The sequence below is a fragment of the Arvicola amphibius genome, chromosome X, assembly GCF_903992535.2.
Source record: "Arvicola amphibius chromosome X, mArvAmp1.2, whole genome shotgun sequence".
Classification (NCBI taxonomy): domain Eukaryota; kingdom Metazoa; phylum Chordata; class Mammalia; order Rodentia; family Cricetidae; genus Arvicola; species Arvicola amphibius.
This window is the reverse complement of record NC_052065.1, coordinates 6,475,954-6,499,158: the sequence shown is the minus strand read 5'-3', so window position 1 is coordinate 6,499,158 and position 23,205 is coordinate 6,475,954. Positions and strand designations below refer to the sequence as shown.

Here is a 23,205-nt window from a genome sequence, read left to right as displayed (position 1 = left end):
GAGCTTTAGACACTCAGCATCAGGAGTGAATTCATAGTCACAAATCTCTCTGTCCAGTATGGCTGGAGGCTTGTTTGGTTTTTGAATGGAGTTGAGATCTTGATGCAAGAATAGCTACCAGCCTTCCAGGTACTTTTCCATTAGTTCCTACTGATAACATACATTTTTTTTCATGCCTGTTTTCTTTTTGAGGCAGAGTCTCATGTAAGCCAGACTGGTCTCCGAACTCCTGCCTCTAAGTCCTAAATGCTGAAACCAGAAGCCTGTGGCACCACGCCCTGCTTGATTTTTTTTTCCTTTCACTGAAGAAAACTTATTCTAGGAGACATTAAATGCCTCCATATAGAGATAGTGTAATCCAGAAACCCTTATCTAAAAATTATCTCATCTTTCTTTTTTTGCATTCCAAAGTAATCTTTAAGTCTAATTTTGAGAAAGAATAAAGGGTGGAATTACCATTAATGAATCGTTGATATATTTTATCTCATTCTTAGTTTACTGCTTTAAATGTCTGCTTTGCACCGCCTCATTTTAAAAATAGAGCAGGACACTGAAACAAGAAACAGATTATGTCTATCTTGCTAACTACAGCTGGTGACATTCTGTTGCAGACGTTGTGGGGGCAATGGCATGCTTTGGGAATAAACCGAATTTAAAGCACAAGTTCTTCCATCATATTCATGCATTTTCTTCCTTGCCCACACTTCTATTATGTATATCATCACAGGATAGTGGTAGAAATAGTAATAACAATTGACATGTCACCTCCTGCCTCTCCATTAAGAACCTATGAAATATTTTCAAAGAAAAACAGAAACTTTTAATAGTTCTGTAAATTAAAAAAAAAAATTTAAAGATTGGTGACAAACTCCAGGGAGAATTTCATTAGCAAGAGTAGATTAAAAAGCAGTCTTGAATGTCGTGTTATTTATTACACTTTCTGAAACTAGCTGAGGCAAAAAAAAATAGCCAAAGGGAGGAGGAAAAGACCTGCACCTATGTCTAAAGACAGCCAGCCATCTCACCAAGCAACCAGAGTTCTCAGTTTCCCAGCAGCCCATTTAACATCCATATTCCCAGATCATTTCAGAGACTAGCGGGTCCCAAATACATAAAATAAGGCAAGAAATAGAGGAGGCTTGGGAGAGACATATAATACCATCCACAGAGAAGTGGGGGAGCCGCCAATACCAAGGTGGCTGGAGCCTACACAGGAAAGAGCAAATGACATGTGTTCATTTGGCTTCTTGTTCAGAGACCCCTTCGGAGAGAGTCTGAGTTCAAACCAGCTAAGCCCAATGAGGAGGGTGCTTGTTAGGCATCGCTTTTGAAATCAAGCTCTGAGTGCATCCATCTTTATTTGAAGTTCAGGTGGCTGAAAAACCCATCTACCCAGTTTGCTGTCGTGTTGAATTTCTTTCCATCTTGGTAATAAGTATGAGGTTAAAAATGGGCTGTGGGTAGAGGAAAGCTGTGAATAGAGGAGTCAAAATAAAATGTTCTCTTGAGCTTTAGAAGCAACACCCAGTCTTGGAAATGACTGTTGTCTAACAAGCAGATGAAGTCAAGGCATCTGCTTTGTCACCTGAAAGGGAACAGTCGAGATTGGCCCTGAATAGTGTAGAACAAACTGAACCAAGAGAATAAATTCAGGACTTGACTGACATAAGGAAAGATTAAGAAACCTAGAATGGAACACATGAAGAACAAAATTGATTACATTTGAATAATTCACAGCTTTTGAATAATTCACTCACGGAATGGTCACTAAATGTCAAATATCTACGATGTGCCTGATCCAGTAGGTGTTACTGAGCAAAACTGATTAAGCAGTTCTGAAAGGTACACCTGGAAGATATAAGGTTTACAGTGGAAATTACTAGAAAGGTTAGAGTAGAAACAGTACTTAAGGTTATTAAAAGAAAATCTGAACATCAATACTTTTCAGATATTAATTCAGACCTCAAACACGGATTTCTTCTAGAATATAGACAGATGATTTCAGTTTTTTTACATCAAGGAAAAGAAATGATCTAAGAAAATTAAGGTATAAAAAATAAGGTATCTAGTTATCTAAGGTATAAAAACCATATTGGACATAGACTGCGTTTCTCCAAACCAGAGACCATTATGGCATTCTTTGCTCCCTGTTTAGAGCCTTCTGTGCTGTCAGTATAATTTATGTTAGAAAACAGCAGGCCTTCGTGGGATGGGGGAAATGCACATGTTTGGGATAGAGGGAGAGAGGCCAGGCGATAACCTCCCGTGTCATTCAATCAGAAGCCATCCCTTTTGTTTTAGAGAGGTTCTCTCAGTGACATGGGGCTCTTCAAGTAGGCTAGGCTGGCCTCAGGGATATGCCTGTCTCCACCACCCTAGTGTGAGTTTCCAGGCTCATGCCACCACACCTTACTTTTTACCAGGGGTTTTGGGGACCGAATTCAAGGCCTCCCTCATACTTGAGTGGCAAAGCACTTTCCCAACTAAGCTATCTCCCCAGCATGAGCAAGGCTTCTTTGAAATCCTTTCATTTTTTTTTCTCTTAAAAAATAGCTATTTTATGGATTTCTTGCAAGACATTTCAGTCTTAATAAGCATATAGATTTCCAATGCTGGTGATGTGAGTGGCACTTTCCTGGGTTTTGCTACAAGCATACAGAAAATCTGTAAGAATGCAAGATTCGCTTCCCCCAAATTAATGAATCCTCCCTTCCTCTCTCCATCCCTCCCTCCCTTCCTTCTTTCTCACATTTTTCTTTTAGTCTCACACATGCGAAGCTTGCTTTCTACCACTAAGCCACATCTCAAGCTATTCCATAAATTCTGTGTCTGCCCGCTCTCTGCATGGCTGAGGGTGTTCACATAATAGGAAAATAGGGTAGTGCCTCAGAATAGTATTCAGAGATAGATTTGTGGCGGTACAAAAACTAATGCAAATCAAGTATTGAAATACATGAAAACCATTGTAGAAAAGGGCTTTTAGTAAATGCAAAGCCACTGAATATGTAAATAAGTTGACCTAATAGCCTGTATGCATATAGCTATGTTAGGCTTAACAGCCAAAACCTGTTCTTAGTTTTATTCAGCCAAGTAACGAGAAAGCCAGAATATAGAACTTCATATTAATGTAAAAGTTTAAGGTACCAGTAGTTTAAAGTAGTTCTGGCATAAGAATAGATAGGTCAGTAGCCTACACCAGACAAGAAAGCTCTGAAAGTAACTTCAGAATTTGTAAGGATGCTAAAATAACAACAGTTACAAATCATCACTAAAGGGGACTGGGAAAATTGATTCAACATTTAGAAATTATATCAAATCTGAAGTTGTTCACATCCACATTTACTAAAGTAAATTATAATTGGTTAAAGATTCAAGGAATTAAATCATTAAAATATCAAAATGCCTAAATATGAATAAATAACCATGATGTTCAAGTACAGACTTGTGGCACAAAAATGATGAACATAGATTACAAAGGCCAGTTATATCAGAATTGATCTTGTATTACACTCTACAATAATAACCTTCAGTTTGGCAACAAGTTTTCACCCATGCATCAGTAGAAACAAGCAAACAACAAATAAATAGCCCCGGTAGAGTTCATTTTAGTTAGCAGATAATAGAAAGTTTCTCTAGTCAGGGCCAGCAAGATGGCCTAGTGGCTAAAGATCCTTGTTCCCAAACTGAACAACCTGAGTTTGATCCTTGGTACCTCCATGATGAAAATAGAGAACCAGCCCTCATCAGTTGTCTGATCTGTACATGTGTTGTGGTATGCATCCCCGACTCCCAATAGATAACCAAATGTAATTAAAATTTTTAAAAACCTTACCTGCTGTTAACATTGAATTAGAAATATATTCGTTTAAGTAATGATAAACTGTTTTGGCACTGACTGTGAGCTGGATATTAAACATTGCTCAAGGGAACTGTGAAGGTGGTATGTGTGATTGGGTATGTCATTGTGGCAGTATGCCTTAGGAGCCTTCAGCATTCGTGGCCTTTGAGCCATCTATATCACTTTAGCCAGAGCATTTGCTCTGGAAGTGAAGATGCCCCTATTGGAGGATATTCATTGATAGACTGATTAAATAACCATCTATTACAAATGGAGCTTTAAACAGTTATTTACCAACAGGTATGAATGGTACTTAGGCAATATGAAGTGACATGCACAATATATAACAAGGCGTACCCTATTATGATTCCAAGTTGAGAAAAGGAATTCTGAAAGGAATATACCAAACCTTTATATGAATAGTTCTGGATGTCTTCTTTGTTTTTATTTCTTTCACAACCTGTTCTTTTGAAGACGTTAACAGTTCAGATTTATGTTTCATGCTTTTCATGGTAGTGTTTGTTATTTACCTCTTTTCACTCCCCTTTCTTCTCTATCCTTGACAATGTCTCCAGGGTGATAAGAGAGGATGTTGAAACAAAAATGGTGGATGGAGATGGTGATCTGTGTCTTTGTCCTGCTGTCCCCAGATAATTGGGATCCCCAGTTGGGACTAGGGAAGGATTCTTACCTCTGCTTCTTTTTCCTTTCCAGGAAACACATGAAATTGTGGCAATCAAGAAATTCAAGGACAGTGAAGGTATGTATGCGATTTTACTTCTGTAATATTTTTGGAAATAAAATGTGGGACAGGTAGGGTTTAGTTGGTTAGACCCTAGCCTTGTGATTTTAATATCATAATCTCAGGAGCGAGCATAACTTATTTATCAGCATGCTTTACTTTGGAATATATGATACTAGAACATTTTTTTAAATTTACAATCGGGGTGGACATTTTGCTCCAAAGGCTAGACAGACATCTTCTTAACCACGTGTTTGCCTGTAATCTATGTAGATTTCAATGGAATGCTGAGTAAAAGCAAATGCATCTGGAGTTTCCACAAGTAGTGAGTGCTGAAAAAGATTCAGCATGTGGTCACTATGTTCTCCAACTCCTAGGCACAGCAAGAAATACAAGGATAAGTGGGAGATGGTATAGAGATGAGAACGTTTTATATCTAGGGCCATGTATTGAGAGACTAAAAGCTTTTCAATAAGAAATACCATATTTGGGGGCCTTGAACACACTTCTAGACTGTTTCAAATGGAGTTTTAAAATTCTCTGCTGGGCAAGAAAGTTTCAAATAAAATACTTTACTAGTGCATTAGTTTGGAAACCTTAGCTGTTAACTCTTACCCAGACAAAGAAAGGTTGGTAATGAAAGTCCACATGGCTTTTGAGGAGATTTAGGCAGCAGTTCTTCACAATTTTTAGTACAGAGACCCCAGTAAAAATACTTTCTAAACCCTAGCCCAGTTTCCATATACATATAATGAAGCAAAACTCTCACAGAAATCTTGTGTTAATGACATTCTCTGTTTTCTGCGTTCCCTGGTTTATGGAAAATCTTGAAAAAAAAAGCGCGTTGTGACATTGAGTTGCAACCTACCATATGAAAAGCAGATAAAAAAAATACCAGCGTCAGCCTCTATCTAATGCGAAGCCTGGAGATAGACAACATAGCCTGGCTTCCTTGCTGCACATTGACTAAGCATTTTAAACACGTGCTTCTGTATTTACGGAGAGTCGCAGCACCCTCACCCCCAGATACTTAGAAAGCATGAAATAACAAAGAAGGCTTGCTAACAAAAGCCTCCTAGGATAGCTTCCACAGCATTCTGGTTAGAACTGGACTATGATGTTTTACTGATGTGGAGCGCATGCGTATTACCCTGGCCCCTGAGCAGCCATTGTGAGGGCAGTCTTAAAGGAAGGCACTGGGAAGTGCTTTGTAGCTTGGAACTATGTGCCTGGGATCTAATGGCCATGTCTGACCCACTGTGAGACCACTGGAAATAGGCTCGTTGAGCAGTGACTTTAGACTAATGACAAGCGATCCAGAGACAAATGATGATCTAAAAAGAGTGACTGCAACAGAAGACCCAAGCACCACCCTTGCATGTGCGCGGAGACTTCTGACTCTGTATTCGCCTTTAAGGTTGCATTGGCAAGCTGAAAAATAGAAATTGTCAGCAGATCTTCAAAAACCATTTTTTTTGTCATAGTGCCTCATGTAGACCTAAGCTTGCATACTGTCTTCTTTGTATGTCTTTACCCTGTTCCTCTAGCAAGAATACTGCCTTACTTAATAGAAAGAAATGGTACACGTCTGCTGACCAACATTTTGGGGTCTGAGTTATACATAAATAGTTTCATATAGATAAGATTGTCTTTTGAGCTCCTTTGTAAACTACTATAATACAAAATTTCTTTTATTATCTAAATTTCAACCAGGTCTATTATAATAAAATATGAGTGTTCGGAAAATATTGTTCTCATTGTCTCGTAGCCTTCAACCATTCTTTTTATTAGTTACTGTGAAAATTTGCATTATAATTATTCTAAATTATTCTAAAGCAAACATTTCCAAATATTTGAGAAAATAAATGAAGTAATTCTATAAAAGCAATGTTAAACTTTAGTTGAAATGGGACCTGTGCTTGGTCTGACTACCATTCACATTAATGTTTCTAAATATTCTCTAGCTGAAGATATACAGGGAGTAAGTTTGAGAATATGTACCACCCTCTGGTTGCTTTAAAGACTATAATAATGGCTTACTGTCCTGTTAAGATGATATGGATCCAAAAATCATAATAGCAGCTGCATGCTAGTTTTTAATATCTTAGGAGAATTGGATATTATCTTTTAAGCAGGAAAGTCAGTTTTTAGAGTAAAATTGCATTCTAGCTCAAAATATAGCAAAAGGCTTTGTCAGTTTTCACCCTTTTAATATGTCTGTCTTGATGTTTCAGTTTTTAAAATTGTTTTAGGATTATTTTTACTTTGTATCTATGAGAGCTTTGTTGGCATGTATGAATGTATACTATTTGTGTGTCCAGTGCCCATGGAGGTAGGAACAGGACATTGGATCCCCTAGAACTGGAGTTATGGGTAGTTGTGAACCACCATGTGGGTGCTGGGAATCAAACTAGGGTCCTTCAAGAACAGTAAATATTCTTAACCTCTGAGCCATCTCTCCATCCGGTGCACGTGCACACACATACACACACACACTTTTTGTCAAATCTTAGAGGCAAGCACTTTTACCAACCCTGAGGCATCTCACTGGCCTTGGGTCATCATTCTTCTATACATAATAATACATAAACCAAGTTTATTGAGCAATCCAGGCATACCAATTTAAACTAGATGGTTTGGGAATAGCAATAATAAAAAATGCTGTCTATTAAAACTTAAGGAGAACATGTAATCAGAATTTATTTTTTTTACTTATATTTTGACCCTCCTTTTAATTCTTTGGACTGTGACCTTTCTTTGATGAATGAAAAATTCTCCTTATTTATCACATGGCCTCAGTACATGGCTAACTCTAGTGAGCTGTGCAGCCATCCACGTTTAATTGCGGGGCAGGGTGGGGTGGAGCTAAGTCATTTCTCATCTTTTATATCAAATATGATTGCTAGCATTTTCTTTTTTATTGCTTGTTTCCTATACATAAATGTTTTTTCTCTTGAAATGAGCATATTTATTTCTTTAATTATTATGAACTGTTTAGGTAATCATCTAGTCTTCCCTCCAGTTGATTCCATTCTTATTTTTAGAGACTCGAAAACTTTACACTGCTCTCTCATTTTGTTTGATGCTATAAAAAAAAGAATTTATGAATTCTAAAATTCAAGAACCTGAATTCCGTACATGAGGGGTCTTGAAACAAAATTTCCAGTATTTATTATCTAAAGAATGTGATGGAATGAGCTATGTACCCTAGCTACTCTTGGTACTAGTACACTTCCTTTTAATGCCCAAACCAGATCTCTTTCAAACCTCAGGGATTCTTGTAAGATTTGGCTACATTTCTGCCCCTTTTGTGATTTCATAAATTTTCTCTGTTCTTTACTTGGTCCTTCATCTCTAAAGATTGAAGGGTCTTTATCTTTTTTGGTACATAAAACAGTAACATCACCATTCAAACCTCTGTGGCCACATTGATTGTCCTGCTGCTGCTGTCCTGTCTTCAATCAGAGCAACCAGAATCAAACATGGTACCCCTATGGTTTTGTTCAAGGATGGATTGACTTTTCTTTTTTATTATCTGTTTAAAGGTCTGTTTTGGGGGCCTCTTTGGCTATACAAAGATGTCAGGTTTGTGATTTCATAAAGTAGGTTACAGCTATTCCTGGATTTCTTTTCCAAACCCACGGTTCTTTAAAAATAGGGTTACAATAGAGTTTCTGCTGATCTTTAGATTTTTCTTTTCATCGCTGACTTATCTTTGAATTTCTTTCGCTCCTGTGAGCTTTCTTCTTAAAAAAACTGCTATCTTTTATTTTAGTGACTCTCTTGATTTTTAGGTGTGTTAACTTGACTCAACGGTAAGCCTACAGAAGTAGGTCAGATTGTTGTTTATTCTTACTTGGCATCATTTTTGTTCATGTCCTTACTAGGTTGGATTGTATACTTACTGCATGTAACTTTTCCATAGTTGCTCTTGACTTTGACAACCCCCTCCAATGGTAAATGCTTTTGTTTTGTTTGAGACAGGATATTGCTATGTAGTCCAGGATAGCCTGAAATTAAATTTTCATCTTTTTGTTCGTTCGTTCATTCAGTCAGTCAGTCAGTCTTGCTCGGTCTCTCTTCCCTCCTCCCTCTATCTTCCCTATCCCTGCCGTTTTCCTCTTCTCTATATTTTGAAAAAGGATCTTGCTCTGTAGCCAAGGCTGACCTAGAACTCACTGTTTAGCCAAAGGTGCCTTTCAACTTGTAGCAGTCCTCCTGCCTCAGCCTTCTGAGTGCTAGGATTCCAGATATGAACCACTTTGCTTGGTTTTCTTCGGTAGTGCCTAATGATGAGATTAGTTAGCATTCTTATAAACAGATATAGAAATATTGACTTTTAGAACTAGGAGAAGCCTTTAGAATAAACCAATGTAACCACAGTCCCAGTTTTATAGGTCGAGTTGGCGTGTGTTTCTGAAGACCCAGGAGCCCAGCATACTATGTTCTTTGGCTATGTGGCTTTAGCAGCCAAATAACTGGGTCAGAGAACAAAGGCTAGGTGTCGACCTAGATGCCGTGAGTCACTCTCCAAAATTCACTGAGATTTCCATACCACCTAAGTCCCAATGTTCAATGCAGGAAATGAGGTTGAATGTGACTCTAGTCTGTGCACCCTGAGAAAGTTACCTATCCTTTTTTTAGCGTTCAGTTCTTTACTTATGAACTGGAGAAAAGAGCATACATAGCACATAAGGATTGTCTTAGCTAGTGATTTGGGGATGGGGGGTGGAGGATGCTGATTTTCATGAGTAGTGCTATGATTTTTAATGCTTTGCTACTTTCTGCTTGTTGTAGAAGGCCAAGTGTCGGTAGAGTGTCCATTATCTATCTCCATCCTCTCATGCCGCAATTTTCACTATCAAGTATAAGGCAGGCTAGAAACCTTAAAAGTACTCACAGAAACAAAATTATAGGACATTCCAGGTAATGATGAGTGCATAGTTTGCTTGCACTTTGGGAATTAATAACTCCATTTGCTGCCTGTTCCCAGCCATTACTGTATTAATGCTCAGGTCCTTACTTATGGCTGCCATAAAGGAGCCTCATTGCCTTAAAAGGCAGCTCAAATGAGGTTACTTTTTGCACAGGACGCCCTATGTGATATTCTCATGTGCCTCCCCACCCCAATCTCTCTCTCTCTTTCTCTCTGTGTCTGTGTCTCTGTCTCTCTCTGTCTCTCTCTGTCTCTCTCTCTCTCTCTCTCTCTCTCTCTCTCTCCTCTCTCTCTCTCTCTCTCCTCTCTCTCTCTCTCTCTCTCTCTGTGTGTGTGTGTGTATTAGGTATTGGGAACTGAACTAAGGGCTTGCACTTGCTCAGAAAGTACTCTTACCACCAAGTTATATCCCAGCCACTCTTTTTACTTTTTACTTATTTATTTATTTTTATTTATTTTTTTTTTATTTAGAGACAGGGTCTCAGGAAGTTGCCCAGGCTGGCCTTGAACTTGGAAACTTCCTGCTTTACCCTTCCAAGTAGCCAGGATTATAAGTTGGTGCCACTGGGCCTTGTTTATTGTGTGCTGCTGCTTCTTGAAAAATGAACATCTTTCTCTTTCTCTCTTTATAAACATTCAGAATATAACCTTTATCTTTTGATAACTCCACTTAAGTGGAGCAAGTATAAATGAACGATACATTTATCAATTACCAAAATTCAATGAGTTTTAGGTTTAAAAAGACTTTGTCTGGAGACATGGCTCAGCTGTTAAAGGCTAGGCTCACAACCAAAAATAACCAGAAAGACTTTAATGAAAAGAAAACATATATTATTAGATTGATTTACTGATGAAAAGTTTATAATTAGTATAAATACTATATATAAAGCTTATAATCAGAAATACTTTAATGAAAAAAATCACAAAGTATTAGATTTATTTGCTGATGAAAATGTAAGTGCCTTGGCCATAATTGCATACAGCATAAATTGCTTAAAAGGCAGAATCTAAATCTCAATCTCCATAATTCTCTTCCAGTGTTCCCTCTATCATTGCTCATTTAATTTGGACATTCCAAAGTCATTTTCTCTATTAGCACAAGGAAACTGCCCCAGCTTGATAATAATGCACAGCACCCTCTTTTTGCTTGCCCTTTAAATGCCAAGAGTTACCAAGCATTTGATTAGGGAAGAAACACCAGCTGTATTTACTTAGCAACTTTGTACTCAGCTCCAGTATAGCTTGTTTATCCTCTTAAGGATTTTGAATATAGACGTACACACTGTTGACCCTAAGTACTATTAGTTTTCTGGATTCCCCATTTTTCATATTCTGGAAACAAATCAGGGTCAGAGATAAGTAAGGGAAAATAAATTCTTGTCTTCCACAGTACCTCACAAGCAGCCCTTTCAAAACCCTCCAAAGAAAAACTGAAAGCACTCAAGATTGAGTGGCCAATTGTTGGCCATCTCTTCCTTCCCTACTTCCCACATCTGAAGTTGGGGAGAGCTAGGTATATATGCTCAAAGATCTCCTCCCAGGCCCAGCTTGAGCATTTACGCTAGGAAGTTCTCATTGTTCACGGTTCCGCAAAGTTGAATGTATATTGGACAGAAGAGCTTAGTCAGTAAGCAATTGGTAGCATGTTGAGCAGTCTCAGTCCCCAAACCTTACATGTGAAATGTATTCAGATTTACAACTCCTTGAGTGCTTGACGGGGGCTGCAAGTGGGAAATGTCATACTTGAACTCATATGATATGTTGCAGTCAAAACATAAGCACACTGAAAACATGGTATAAAGTTGCATTCAGGATACAGATGTATAAAACATAAATGAATTTGGGATTTGCATTTGAGTCCAAATCTCAAGAAATCTTATTACACACACACCATGACACAAGACATACACCACACACACACACACACACACACACACACACATCAAAAATACCTAAAATTTGAAATACTTTTTGGTCACAAGCATTCCATGTCAGGGATACTCCACTTGTATCAAGAAAAATGATGAACTGGTCTATAAGAAGAAAGCCCTCTCACAGTGATACAGAATGGTAGCCTGAGGAGTCGTCTTACTTGAGGATCTGGGAAATCCTCTTGAGGAATGAAATTCTACTAAAAACCCTGAAAGAACCAGCACTGTCAAGAACCAGGGTAGAAGACTGAACATTCTGGGCCCAGAGAACAGATGAAATGGCCGCATGCTAACAAAAGTTAGGGCTCTTTGGGCAACTAAAAGGCTAAGGTGAGGGGAACATGAAATTGGAGAGCCTGATTAAGTTTCTCTTGGAGGCTGGAGGCTGTCCCCAGGTCTCAATGGCTGGGGCTGCTGTAGTACTTAACAGTAATGAGGACCACAGACTTAGCCAACAGCTAGCCCTCCGCTGCTTCCCAATTCAACAAGTTCCCAATTGCATCTCTCCCATCCTTCCTGTTGTGTGTGATTCACTATCCGGTTCTTGGCTCAGGATACTGCTTCTGCCACTGTTGGCTTTCTCTAGTGCCGCTGCTTCTTTCTGCCCAGGCGGCATCCGTGTCCCTTACCAACCTGCATTCCAGCAAGCTCCAACAGTTTCCTAACTTATATAACCAGGTCACAACGAAGTATTGGCTTTACGTTTCCTGATTGCCACAGGTTCACCAGTTCGACAAAGCCCTGTTTCTATTAGCCTCTTCTTAAAACACATGTTGGAAAAGGCCTGGGTGAGGGGCTGAACAGAAAATCAGCTGATACTCATTCTTCTTTCTGCACTTAGAACCTTTCCCTGTCTCCATCACAGCCCCCAGCCAGCTTTTCCCCTCTCTGGTGCCTTGTGTACACAGTGTGTCTTCCTGAAAGCCATAGGTTTTCTTGTCCCTGTACTGAAATTTCAGTTTCTTTCTCTTCAGACTTAAAGACATGCCTGAAATTGAGGTCCCCACAACATAATCTCACAAGTTTGGCTGCTGTCTCCTAACCAAAGCCTTGAGGCCAAGTGCGTTTTTTTTTGAATTTATAATTTGGAAGTTTTAGAATGGAAATATGGCATGCTACATAACACCCTGTAATCAAGGCATATTTCTATAGCCTAGACTATGAATATTCATATTAAGTGGGTTAAACAAATACCATAAAGAGTCTCATATCAATTCCATTTTACTTCTGAATGAATTTGTCACAACCATAGAAGAGGCTCAATTTTCCATGTAGGGATTTGGGGATTATGAACCTGTATTCTTGAACATACATATTGAAAACACAATATTTAGAATATCCCAGTCACTTCTGAAACTATCATAAGCATATATTTAAAGTGAAATATTAGCTCCCTCATTGCCTACCCATTAATCCATTACCACTAATGTGACTTCTGTCCTTCCTCCATGTCTGTGAAGGTTATCACAAGTGAAGTTGATGGTATGGAAGGGCAGATACTGGTACAGCATAAGTTCTCCATCCCAGAACAGCTACACCATCTGGGATGGACAGATGGACATGCCATGGGAAGGCAGCAGGAACCCACAGCAGCTGCTGTTCAGAGAAATAAGACACTCTTAAGAATACCCTGTGATTTGGCCATGAACTGTGTCGTGAATGCCTGATGTACAACCTGTACTCACTGAGGTGATTCACAAGCAGCCTAAAGAATAAAATGCTCTTATAAGCTAAAACTTGAAGCCAGCCTTAAGATCTCAACTGCTACATGTACTGGACACAGAGTCTCCTCTGTACACTGATACGGTTGACTCTCATAACCATTTTAAACATTGTCTTCCCCAATACAGAATGTTAGGGCTAAAATAATAATAAATTTGTATGCCATGTCTATAAATCTCTGATTTGGTACAACAAAAAGAAAATGCAAGCAAAAAAAAATGGGTTTGAGCTGTTCGAGGAAGCCTTTTCTTTGTTGTTCATTTTGTTTGGGGCTTTTTGTGGTACCACATAGACCAGGCTGGCCTTGAACTTACCATCCTCCAGCCTCAGCCTCCTAAGTGCTGGGAATACACGCGTGCACCAAAAAAATCCAACTAAGTCTTTTCTTTACGTTTCTTATTTTCTTTGTCTCACCAAGAAAATGTGTTGATATTCTATCTGTGGACTTCTTTTTTTTTAATCTGTGGACTTTTTATATGGAAGAAGACAGTGCTCTTAAAATTTTTGAATGGTAGCTTTGAAAGCTTTAATGTATTTGCCTGTGTTCCAGAAAATGAAGAAGTCAAGGAAACGACTTTACGAGAGCTTAAAATGCTTCGCACTCTCAAGCAGGAAAACATTGTGGAGCTGAAGGAAGCCTTTCGCCGGAGAGGGAAGCTGTACCTGGTGTTTGAATATGTTGAGAAAGTAAGTCATGAGTTACCAATGTGCAGATTCACATTGTCTTTTGTTTTTGACACTATTGAAGAAAATAGGATAAATTAGTATGACCTATCCGTGTATTGATAATCTGAGGGTCTTAAAAATGAAGCTATCTCCCACAGTCAGTAGATGTCCTGAAGTAGATTTAGGGATTTTGTACAATGTAGAAGCATTCAGATGATCTTAAGTTTAAACAGCATAGTGGCTTCTGAAGTTAGAATCTATGTACAAGTGGTTTTCAGCTTAGTTTTTTTTTTTTCAATTTAACATGAACAAAAAGCTCTGCAGGAGAAATAAGTGAGTGGACAGTCTGAAAAAGGATGGTAGAGGCGCACGTCACATCAGGTCCGTCAAGCAGGAACTGGATCCTGCAGTCAGACCTAGGATAATGGATGAGCAAAGCAGAAGCAGTCTTTTGTGAACTGCCAGTACCCTAGCTTTCTTGAGGGACTTGTAAAGGAAGGCCTGAAGCTGCTCTGAAGATCACTAGTAACACCTTGTAATGAAGGTTAACTCAGGACTGAACGGTTTAATAGTATGACCTAAGGGCAAAAGGTTAGCTGTCTCCAAATTGCTTAGAGAGCAACTGACCGAGTTGGTTGATTTCACCTGATCACAGTAGGAGAAACTGGAAGCAGAGGAGCCTGTTAAAGGTTTGGCGGCTGTGTGGGAAGGCAGCTGATGAGCAGTTCATGGGCTGTTCCCTAACACTGGAGAGGCTGCCATTTGCTGACAAGAAAGCAATGTTTTCAGGAAGACCTGACCTGGAAATGTGACTTTGAGTTCATTCAGCATTTACAACGTATTTTTTGAAATAAGCCATAGAAACTAATTCTTATTAGCATAATTTAAAATATGCAAGACTATCATTTTTTAATATATATTTTTATTGAAAAATATTTTTCATATATGATCTGATCATAGGTTTTCCCTTCCCCAACTCCATCCAGCAGCTCCCCACCTCCTGATCCTCCCAACTCTATGCCCTTCTTTTTTTTTCTCTCTAGAAAAGAAACAGGCAAATGACAACAGAAATAGAATTTAAAAAAAGAAGAAATGCACACACATACACAAAAACAAGACCCATAAAAGCATAAAATTGGAAGTCGTAATATATAAACAAATGACTAGTAAGATAAAGAATGTCCAAACAAAGCAATATGAGACAAAAAGTCTACAAAAATATCATTGAGTTTGTTTTGTGTTGGTCGTCTACTGCTGGGCATTGGGGCCTACCATTAACTGTGGTTACTATCCCCAGTGAAGGCTCTGTCATTTTAAATCGGTCATTACATGTTATTTTCCCAAAAATCTTTTTCTGTGTTAGTTTGGTATTTATTTATCTAACTAAAACTAAAAATTTTTTGTTTTCAGAAGAATATTGCTGTACTAGGATAACAGAAAAACTGATTGTTTATTTTCTAGTTATCACGAATACCTGTCCAGTCTTCACCTTTCACTGCCCAGTAATGAAATTTGACACATCTGGTATTTCAGTCTCACTGTTTTTATTTGTGTTATATTCATGGTGGTGATTTACAATAAATAACAATTTAGTATATCAAATAGAGATATCTCTTCTGCATATCTGTTTTCTCTCTGGGAGAAGCAATTTGACATGCCTGAGCTCTCTCTGCTCCCAAGACAGTGCTGTGACCAATATTAAATTCTTCTGCCATTGAGGCCTGGCCTTCTTTCCCTGCCCCTGTGATTCTTGGATGGAAGTTAACCATTGCACCTGCCCACCAGCGACAGTACCTAGTAATCTACAGTGAGTCTGGGGAGCATAGAGAAAGATACTCAAACGGGATAGGGAGTTGTTAGCTCAGACCCACAATTACAACGCCCTAAACAAAATGGGAATCTCTTTCTTCCTCACAAACACATACAACGGGAGATAGCACAGGACTGAAGGGCAAGCTCCGCTCCCTGGTGTCTAGTGTCAGCTCCAGCTGTCACATCCTGTTAGCTAGTATAGAGTTACATGGGTCACACTTGCTGCAAGGCAGCGAGGAAATGTACTCAGCATTCAGAGTATCCGAGTCTGTGGTTGAGAATTGTATTCCCTACAGAGTAAGGGAAAATGGCTGTGGAGAGTGATAGTATCTGCTGCTTAGGAAGCGTGAGTAAAACACGAACTGAGAGATAACCGTCTTTTCTGTACTCGTCAGCTCTCCTATGCCTCCTTGTTCTTGGTATCTCCTGTGTATTTGTTAGTTGGAAAAAGGCAATTCGCATAGAGATTTTTTTTAAAAGCCGCAAACATTCTTTCGACATTTTTAACTGAAACCATAATTATACATTGAATCCTCTACAGAGGTAGGTTGAGGTGTTTTGCACATTGATCTTCTGATTAAAGTTCTTACTGGTCTTTGTTGCATACAGCATACCCATAAATGCATCTTTAAATGGAAGCAAAGGCTCAAGACTAGAGAGCAATCTCCGTGCAGAACCTGTCAGTATTTATGATTATCAGCTGCCAGCACCTGTTCCTTACCCGTGCTTATGCATGTCTGTCACCATTGACTAGACAGTAACACATTTTGTGGCTCTCTTTTGTTAGGTATTTCCAAACTATTATAAACATGATTTTCATATGCGCAGCAGCTCTCTTTTTAAAGAAACATTATTTCAGTGGTTGATAATGATATTTAATTATGTAAAGATTTGTTGAGAGCCTTCACAACTTTTATGTGGGTTTTATCTAATAGTGTTTTTCATATTAGACAGAACTGAGCAATGTAAAACTGTTTGGGGCTAGAGTAGGATCTCACTGGTAGAGTGCTTAAATGCAAAAATAAAACAAAATTAACAACAAAATCAATAATGTTAACATAAGTGGCTTGCACTTCAGTAGTTCTTTAAGATAGAAAATGGTACAGCACAAAAAGTGGCTAGTGCAGCCTGCACATGCACTCAGCTCCCAGTGAGGACAGCCATGGTTCAGATGCATCTCAGCATGCAGTGAAGACAGCTGTGGTTCAGATGCATCTCAGCATGCAGTGAGGACAGCCATGGTTCAGATGCATCTCAGCATCCAGTGAGGACAGCTGTGGTTCAGATGCATCTCAGCATGCAGTGAGGACAGCCATGGTTCAGATGCATCTCAGCATGCAGTGAAGACAGCTGTGGTTCAGATGCATCTCAGCATGCAGTGAGGACAGTTGTGGTTCAGATGCATCTCAGCATGCAGTGAGGACAGCTGTGGTTCAGATGCATCTCAGCATGCAGTGAGGACAGCTGTGGTTCAGATGCATCTCAGCATGCAGTGAGGACAGCTGTGGTTCAGATGCATCTCAGCATCCAGTGAGGTTCAGATACATCTCAGCATGCAGTGAAGACAGCCATGGTTCAGATGCATCTCAGCATCCAGTGAGGACAGCCGTGGTTCAGATGGCATGTGTGCAGCAGAAGTGCTTTGTGTAGATTCTTCAGTTGACATGTAGATTGTTAAAAAGACATGTCTTAGTTTCATTTATGTTGCTGAGACAACACATCCTGAAAAACAAAGCAACTTAGAGAAGAAAGGGGTTTATTTTAGCTTACAGGTCCAGGTTATAGTCTGCCAGTGGAGGAAACTCACAACAACAAGAGCTTGAAGCAACTAGTCATATCATATCCACAGCCATGATCAAATGAAATGAATGCATGCATGCATTTTAATGCATAGCTAAGTGCTCAGCTAGCTTTTCTGTACTTTTTCTACAGTTCAGAGCTCCAAACCAAGGAACAGTGCACATAACTTTCAAGCTGGCTCTTTCCACATCACTGAAGGCAGTTATGACAATCCCCCCACACCTGCTCACAGGCCATCTAGGCGACCCCTCATTGACACCCCCTTTCCATTGTGTCAATTTGACAATCAAAACTTACCCGTTACAACATGTACAATAAAATTTCATAAAAGCAATGCTTTTCTACTGCTTCATCAAGGACATCTTTAGCTAACTGCTTTTTTTGTTTAATAGCTTAATAGCATTAATTTAATTTAATAGAATGTCCAGGGTCAGTTGGATTGAAAATTCCATTGTTTTGATTCCTGTTAGTGTTCTAGCAATTTACCTATTGTTGCTATGTACCGTCAGTGTACATGCCAATAGTGAAAAAGGCAAACAGCTGAGCACTGTGATGAAGATGATGTGATCTCCTGAGCCTATGAGCAGCATCTGGGCCTCTGTGTATCCCAGGTTTCCCTTTGTAAGCTGTTTCTCTATGTGGGTACCTTCAAACAGTAGACTAAGGTGTACTGTGAACCCTCTTGGTTGTGTTTTGCAAAAGAAACGGAGAATCTTTGGTTAATATGGTAATACAATGGAGGCTGGCTAAGTTTAGGCTTAGCATTTATGGTGGTTTTGGAGACAGGGTATCATTATGTAATGTCTTCTAAGTGCTAGGGTGATAGACATGCACTGCAATATCTGATTTACCAGAAACTTTTGCATGAACTTTGTGCAAAATAGTCTCTGACTCCAGATTGACAGTTTTGAATTGTCTGGGCTTTATGTGATTCTTTAATGATATTTTTGTCTTTAAACTTTTTATTTCATTCATGTGGGGAGGAACCATGCCAAAGTGCACATGTGGAGGCCAAAGGAAAATTCTGTGGAGTTAGTTATCACCTTCCATCTTTATGTGAGTTTCAGGATCAAATTCAGGTTGTCAGGTTTGCATCGGTGAAGCAGTGAGCGTCTTTATCTGCTGAGCAATCCCACTGGCCCTCAGTGGTATTTTCTAGCCTGTTTCAATTTTTATACCAAATGTATAAATCTAATCATTCTTCTCTCTCTCTCTTTTTTTTTTTTTTTTTTTTTTGGTTTTTCGAGACAGGGTTTCTCTGTAGCTTTGGAGCCTGTCCTGCAACTAGCTCTTGTAGACCAGGCTGGTCTCGAACTCACAGAGATCCGCCTGCCTCTGCCTCCCGAGTGCTGGGATTAAAGGCGTGCGCCACCGCCGCCCGGCCATTCTTCTCTCTCTTTCTCACACTTCCCTCTTTCTTTCTCCCTCCTCCTCTCAGAATTAGAGGCAGCAGCAAGGATTTTTTTTAAAAAAAAAATAATTTCTCTCAAAGGAGAACTTTTATTTAATGCACTATCTTGATCCATCACAAACTAAGTTGAATATTAACTACAAAATGAAAAATGCATGCTTTACATTGGATGAATCCTTATGTAAGGTGCTATAGATTATTTGTTACATAATTGATAGGGTTGCTTAATTTTGAAGATAAATGACTCTGTATTTACTTTTAGAATATGCTTGAATTGCTGGAAGAAATGCCAAATGGAGTTCCACCTGAAAAAGTGAAAAGCTACATCTACCAACTAATCAAAGCTATTCATTGGTGCCACAAGAATGATATTGTCCATAGAGGTGAGTTTGGGACTCTTGAAATGGAGACTACTAAATAAATTGGCTAGTTAAAGATGGACTGTTTTAAGACTATTTCTATTTTGAAAGTAAACATATGAGAAGCCCTTTGCTCTATACCCACCAAAGGGCAGAGTACAGGTTTATTTGGATATTGTGGTGATATCTCTATTTGTATAACCAAGTCTGCTGTGACTGTAGTGATACTAATGAGTCAGCAGATGCAAAATTTGAAGCTTTTTCTGGGTAGAATCTAAGAGGCAGATAGACAATTTCCATAGCCTTTGTGTCTTACAGATAGACCAGGGCATGTGAGCCAACTCAGATATAAGTGGTCTTAAGTCACGGACCTGCCAGTACAGCTTCTTTTCATTCCGTCTTAGACCAGTAATCTCTAGTGCACATCTTTACCTGCTGATTTCTGCTCCCTATTGGTGAAAAGTGCCCCTTGTCTATAGGTACAAAGTGTAATTGGTCTTGTATGGGTCATGATTATACTTCTCTAAACTATATCACTTTTTCTTTAGCACGACAAAGTCAGTGGTTTCAGCAATAAGGGAAATTATTTGTTTGGTGTCATTTTGACTAATATTCATTTTCTAATAATCTCACTTACACCGGAAAGCTTACAGCAATGGACACAGTTGGATAATAATAATGAAGCTAAAATGTTTATCAGAAAATGTTAGCATATCTACTTCTTTTCTTTGTATTATTGTTAATTATTATTATACTAAATTTATCTGTACAAATGTACAAGGATAATTACCTTTAAAGTAGTCTTACTTTTAAGAGTAGCTGAAGATTTCCATCTTCTCCTATTTGACTCTAGTAGTAGTTACCCGATTATCAAGACTGTGTACATCATGGATAAATCCCCAGGTCAAGTGGCCATCTAGTGTCTTAGGTTAATGGTTGAAAACCAGCCTGTGTTACACTTTAGGATGTTAATGAGGAGCTGAGTTAAGTGTATGTCCATTATAGGACTGTGATTTGATTAAGTGATAGGAAGTATGACTCTGAGCTGGGGCCGTAAATGCTAGAGTGCTCCACTAGCCTTTGGTTCGAGCTCCAGGATCGGAAAACACAATCCCATGACTGGGAAATCTTTCAATTCCACTCCCTCTATCATCACCTTATTTTCTTCTCTTCCACGTAATATAGATGGTAACTCAGTTGTAGCTGGGCATGGTGGTATACACCTGTGTTCTCAGCATTTGGGAGGATTGGGAATCCAATGCCATCTTTGAATACATAGGCGCTGGAGGCCAGTCTGAGATACATGAGATCCATGTCAACAGATAGGATTGTAAGGTCCCTCTCAGTGGAACGGTTCAACTTCGTTTTCTGAAATTTCTGCTCCTCCACCCTTATCACATCTTTACATGATCTATTGGGGAAAACATGGCAGCCTTGACTGTTAGTTGTGAACCACACGAAAAAACGAAATAGGTATGTGAATATTGGAATTATGCAGAGAACCTTTTTAGAGTTTTCCTCTTGTAAACATTATACTGTATAACTACTGGTGTATATGGTTTTAAAGGTATCATGGAGATATAAACATTTTAGGTTCAATCTCCAAAAATTTGCATTGTTAACATTTTATAAAGCAAAAATAGTTCCTATAAGTAGATTGGCCTAAGTTTAATCATTTTAAAAATCCTCACAAAATTCAGTAAGGCATGTCCTCAGCATGTTTTAGGCTCTCAGGTCAATCCTTAGCAGGGTTTTAGGCTCTCAGGTCAATCCTTAGCAGGGAAAGGGAGAGAGATAATTAGGTTTTGGGTTTTTTTGGGGGGGGGGTTGGAATCTCCTTAGCAATTGTGGTCTGTATGTCTTGTAAAAAGAAATTGAGCCTTTTTGTAGCAGCATAAAATGTCTTTTCTCTTCTTCACGCTGCACAGTTTTCTAGTCAAATCCTGCTTAGATGATTTTAAATAGATGTCATTGCAGTACTGCGTCAATCAGCAAAAAATAGAACGTCTTTATTTACTGATTTTTAATCTTGGTATTCTAGATATAAAGCCTGAAAATCTCTTAATCAGCCACAATGATGTCCTGAAACTATGTGACTTCGGTAAGTTAAAAAGAAATTGAGCCCCAGTATTGAGAGGATTAATGTACTACATGGGTAGCATTTAAAGGAATATTAAAAGTAATCTTATTTTTAGTAGAGGAGCATTCAGTTGAGTCATATGCTGACAGTTGATGGCTGGTATATTATCTGCAATTTTAACAAATTATGCAGTTATTTGTTTAATGGAAGTTAATTTGGAACAAATAGTTGCTTGTCATGGAGGAGTAATGTACCAAATGACCCGGTATCAAATGATGCCAGAATTAGAGTTTTCTGTAAACCATCAGTATAGATTCCTGGTTAGAGCAGGATAAGATGTTTTGTATATTGACAGAAATTGTTCTACATTTAGTCATAACCACTAGATACATGCCCATATGTTTTCACACTTATGTATGATTTACATACAGTGGTTGTACCGCTAAGGTCAAAGCCATTTTGAGAACACATCTATTTGTTCCTGTTAAATGTTTAATGAATGAAATGGGTAATTGGTGTACAATACTCTTATTTTTCAGATATACAGAAAAACTTCTAAAAATTATATGCCTAGTAAAATTTGTGTTGTTTTTCATGTGGATAATTCCATTTTAAATGCTGTTAAATATTTTAAATAATATAGAAAACTTAATAGTGTTTAGGTCATGGCTTAATAAAAACATCAGAAAGGAGCATTTACAAAAAGAAGCAGACAATTAAAATTTTTGAGTTTTCTTTACTACTCAACAGTTGATTTAAATACTTAAATTAATTTGTTCTGAAATAAGATTTCATGTATCTCAGGCTGATCTCCAACTCACTTTGTAGCTAAGGATAGCCCTAAGTGTCTGATCCATCTGCCTCCACCTCTTGAGTGTTGGAATTATAATCATGTGCCACCACACCAAGTTTTTGCAATGTTAGAGGTAGAACCCGGGGGTTCCTGCATGCTAGGCAGAGACTACCAACTGAATGTACTCTAAGCCCCAGGGTCGCACGCACTGATTTTAAGTCAAATGTCCCATTTCAGCTTTTGAAATTTTCCTTTTACCTGATCTACATTGTTTTTTAAAAAAATGGCAACTCTTTAAAATATTATTGGGAGCTGGAGAGATGGCTCAATGATTAAGAGCACTTATTGCTCTTGAAAAGGACCTGGGTTCAGCTCCCAGTACCCACAAAGTAGCTCAGAACTGCCTGTAACTCCAGTTCCAAGGGATCTGACTTCCCTCTTCTGGCCTCCACTGATTTCCAAGAATATTGTCTATGAGTTCCCATCTGTAATTATGATTACCTCCCAAGATGTCAGCAGACTCTACGTCCCCCGCAGTCTTATTTACTATGCCTACCCATGATTCTACATTAAGGTTCAAAGTGACTGAGGATTTTAAAACAGGTATAAATACAAAAGAAATACCTGCGGTATGGTTAACCATAGGAAAAGTGTGCTGTTTCTCTAGCATTGCTGCTTTAAAAAGTGGTCAGGAAGTTCCTTCTGGCTGCATTCCATGTGGCATCCTATGTCCTGTGGGTCCCATCAAGGACTTCCTAATTAATTGCCTTCCCTAGCAGAGAGGCAACTCCTTTATCTGCCTTGAAGAGCCCCATTCAGGATTGCACAGAGTGATTCAGCGACTGCTTCAGTAGGAAGAATTGATTAGCTGAAGTTACAGACTTTGTCTTTTGTTGCTGTTGTCTCCTTTCTTTTTTACTGTTTCACTTTAAGAAACACTAAGTTTTACCTCTCAAACAGACACGAACCTTAATTTTTACGCCAGTTTTTATGTTTTCCTAACCCTGGTGGTGAACCTCTATTGCATTTGGTGGGTTAGGTGGGTAATTGATGTAGCCTCCTGCTTCCTGTTTTTTTGGTCCTAAACCTTTGGAAAGAGTGGGGACCGAAACAGT

At 38.8% G+C, this 23,205-nt stretch overlaps 1 protein-coding gene across 3 annotated transcripts in view; it reads left to right on the top strand.

The window, feature by feature from the left end:
* The window catches only part of Cdkl5 (cyclin dependent kinase like 5), a 216,334-nt gene that overhangs the window by 121,156 nt on the left and 71,973 nt on the right, over positions 1-23,205 (top strand). For all 3 annotated transcript variants that reach the window (XM_038316663.1, XM_038316661.1, XM_038316662.1), the window contains exons 4-7: positions 4,553-4,598; positions 13,720-13,856; positions 19,121-19,241; positions 21,259-21,318. In XM_038316663.1, coding sequence (XP_038172591.1) covers positions 4,553-4,598; positions 13,720-13,856; positions 19,121-19,241; positions 21,259-21,318 — 364 coding nt within the window. The remainder of the gene's footprint in view (positions 1-4,552; positions 4,599-13,719; positions 13,857-19,120; positions 19,242-21,258; positions 21,319-23,205) is intronic.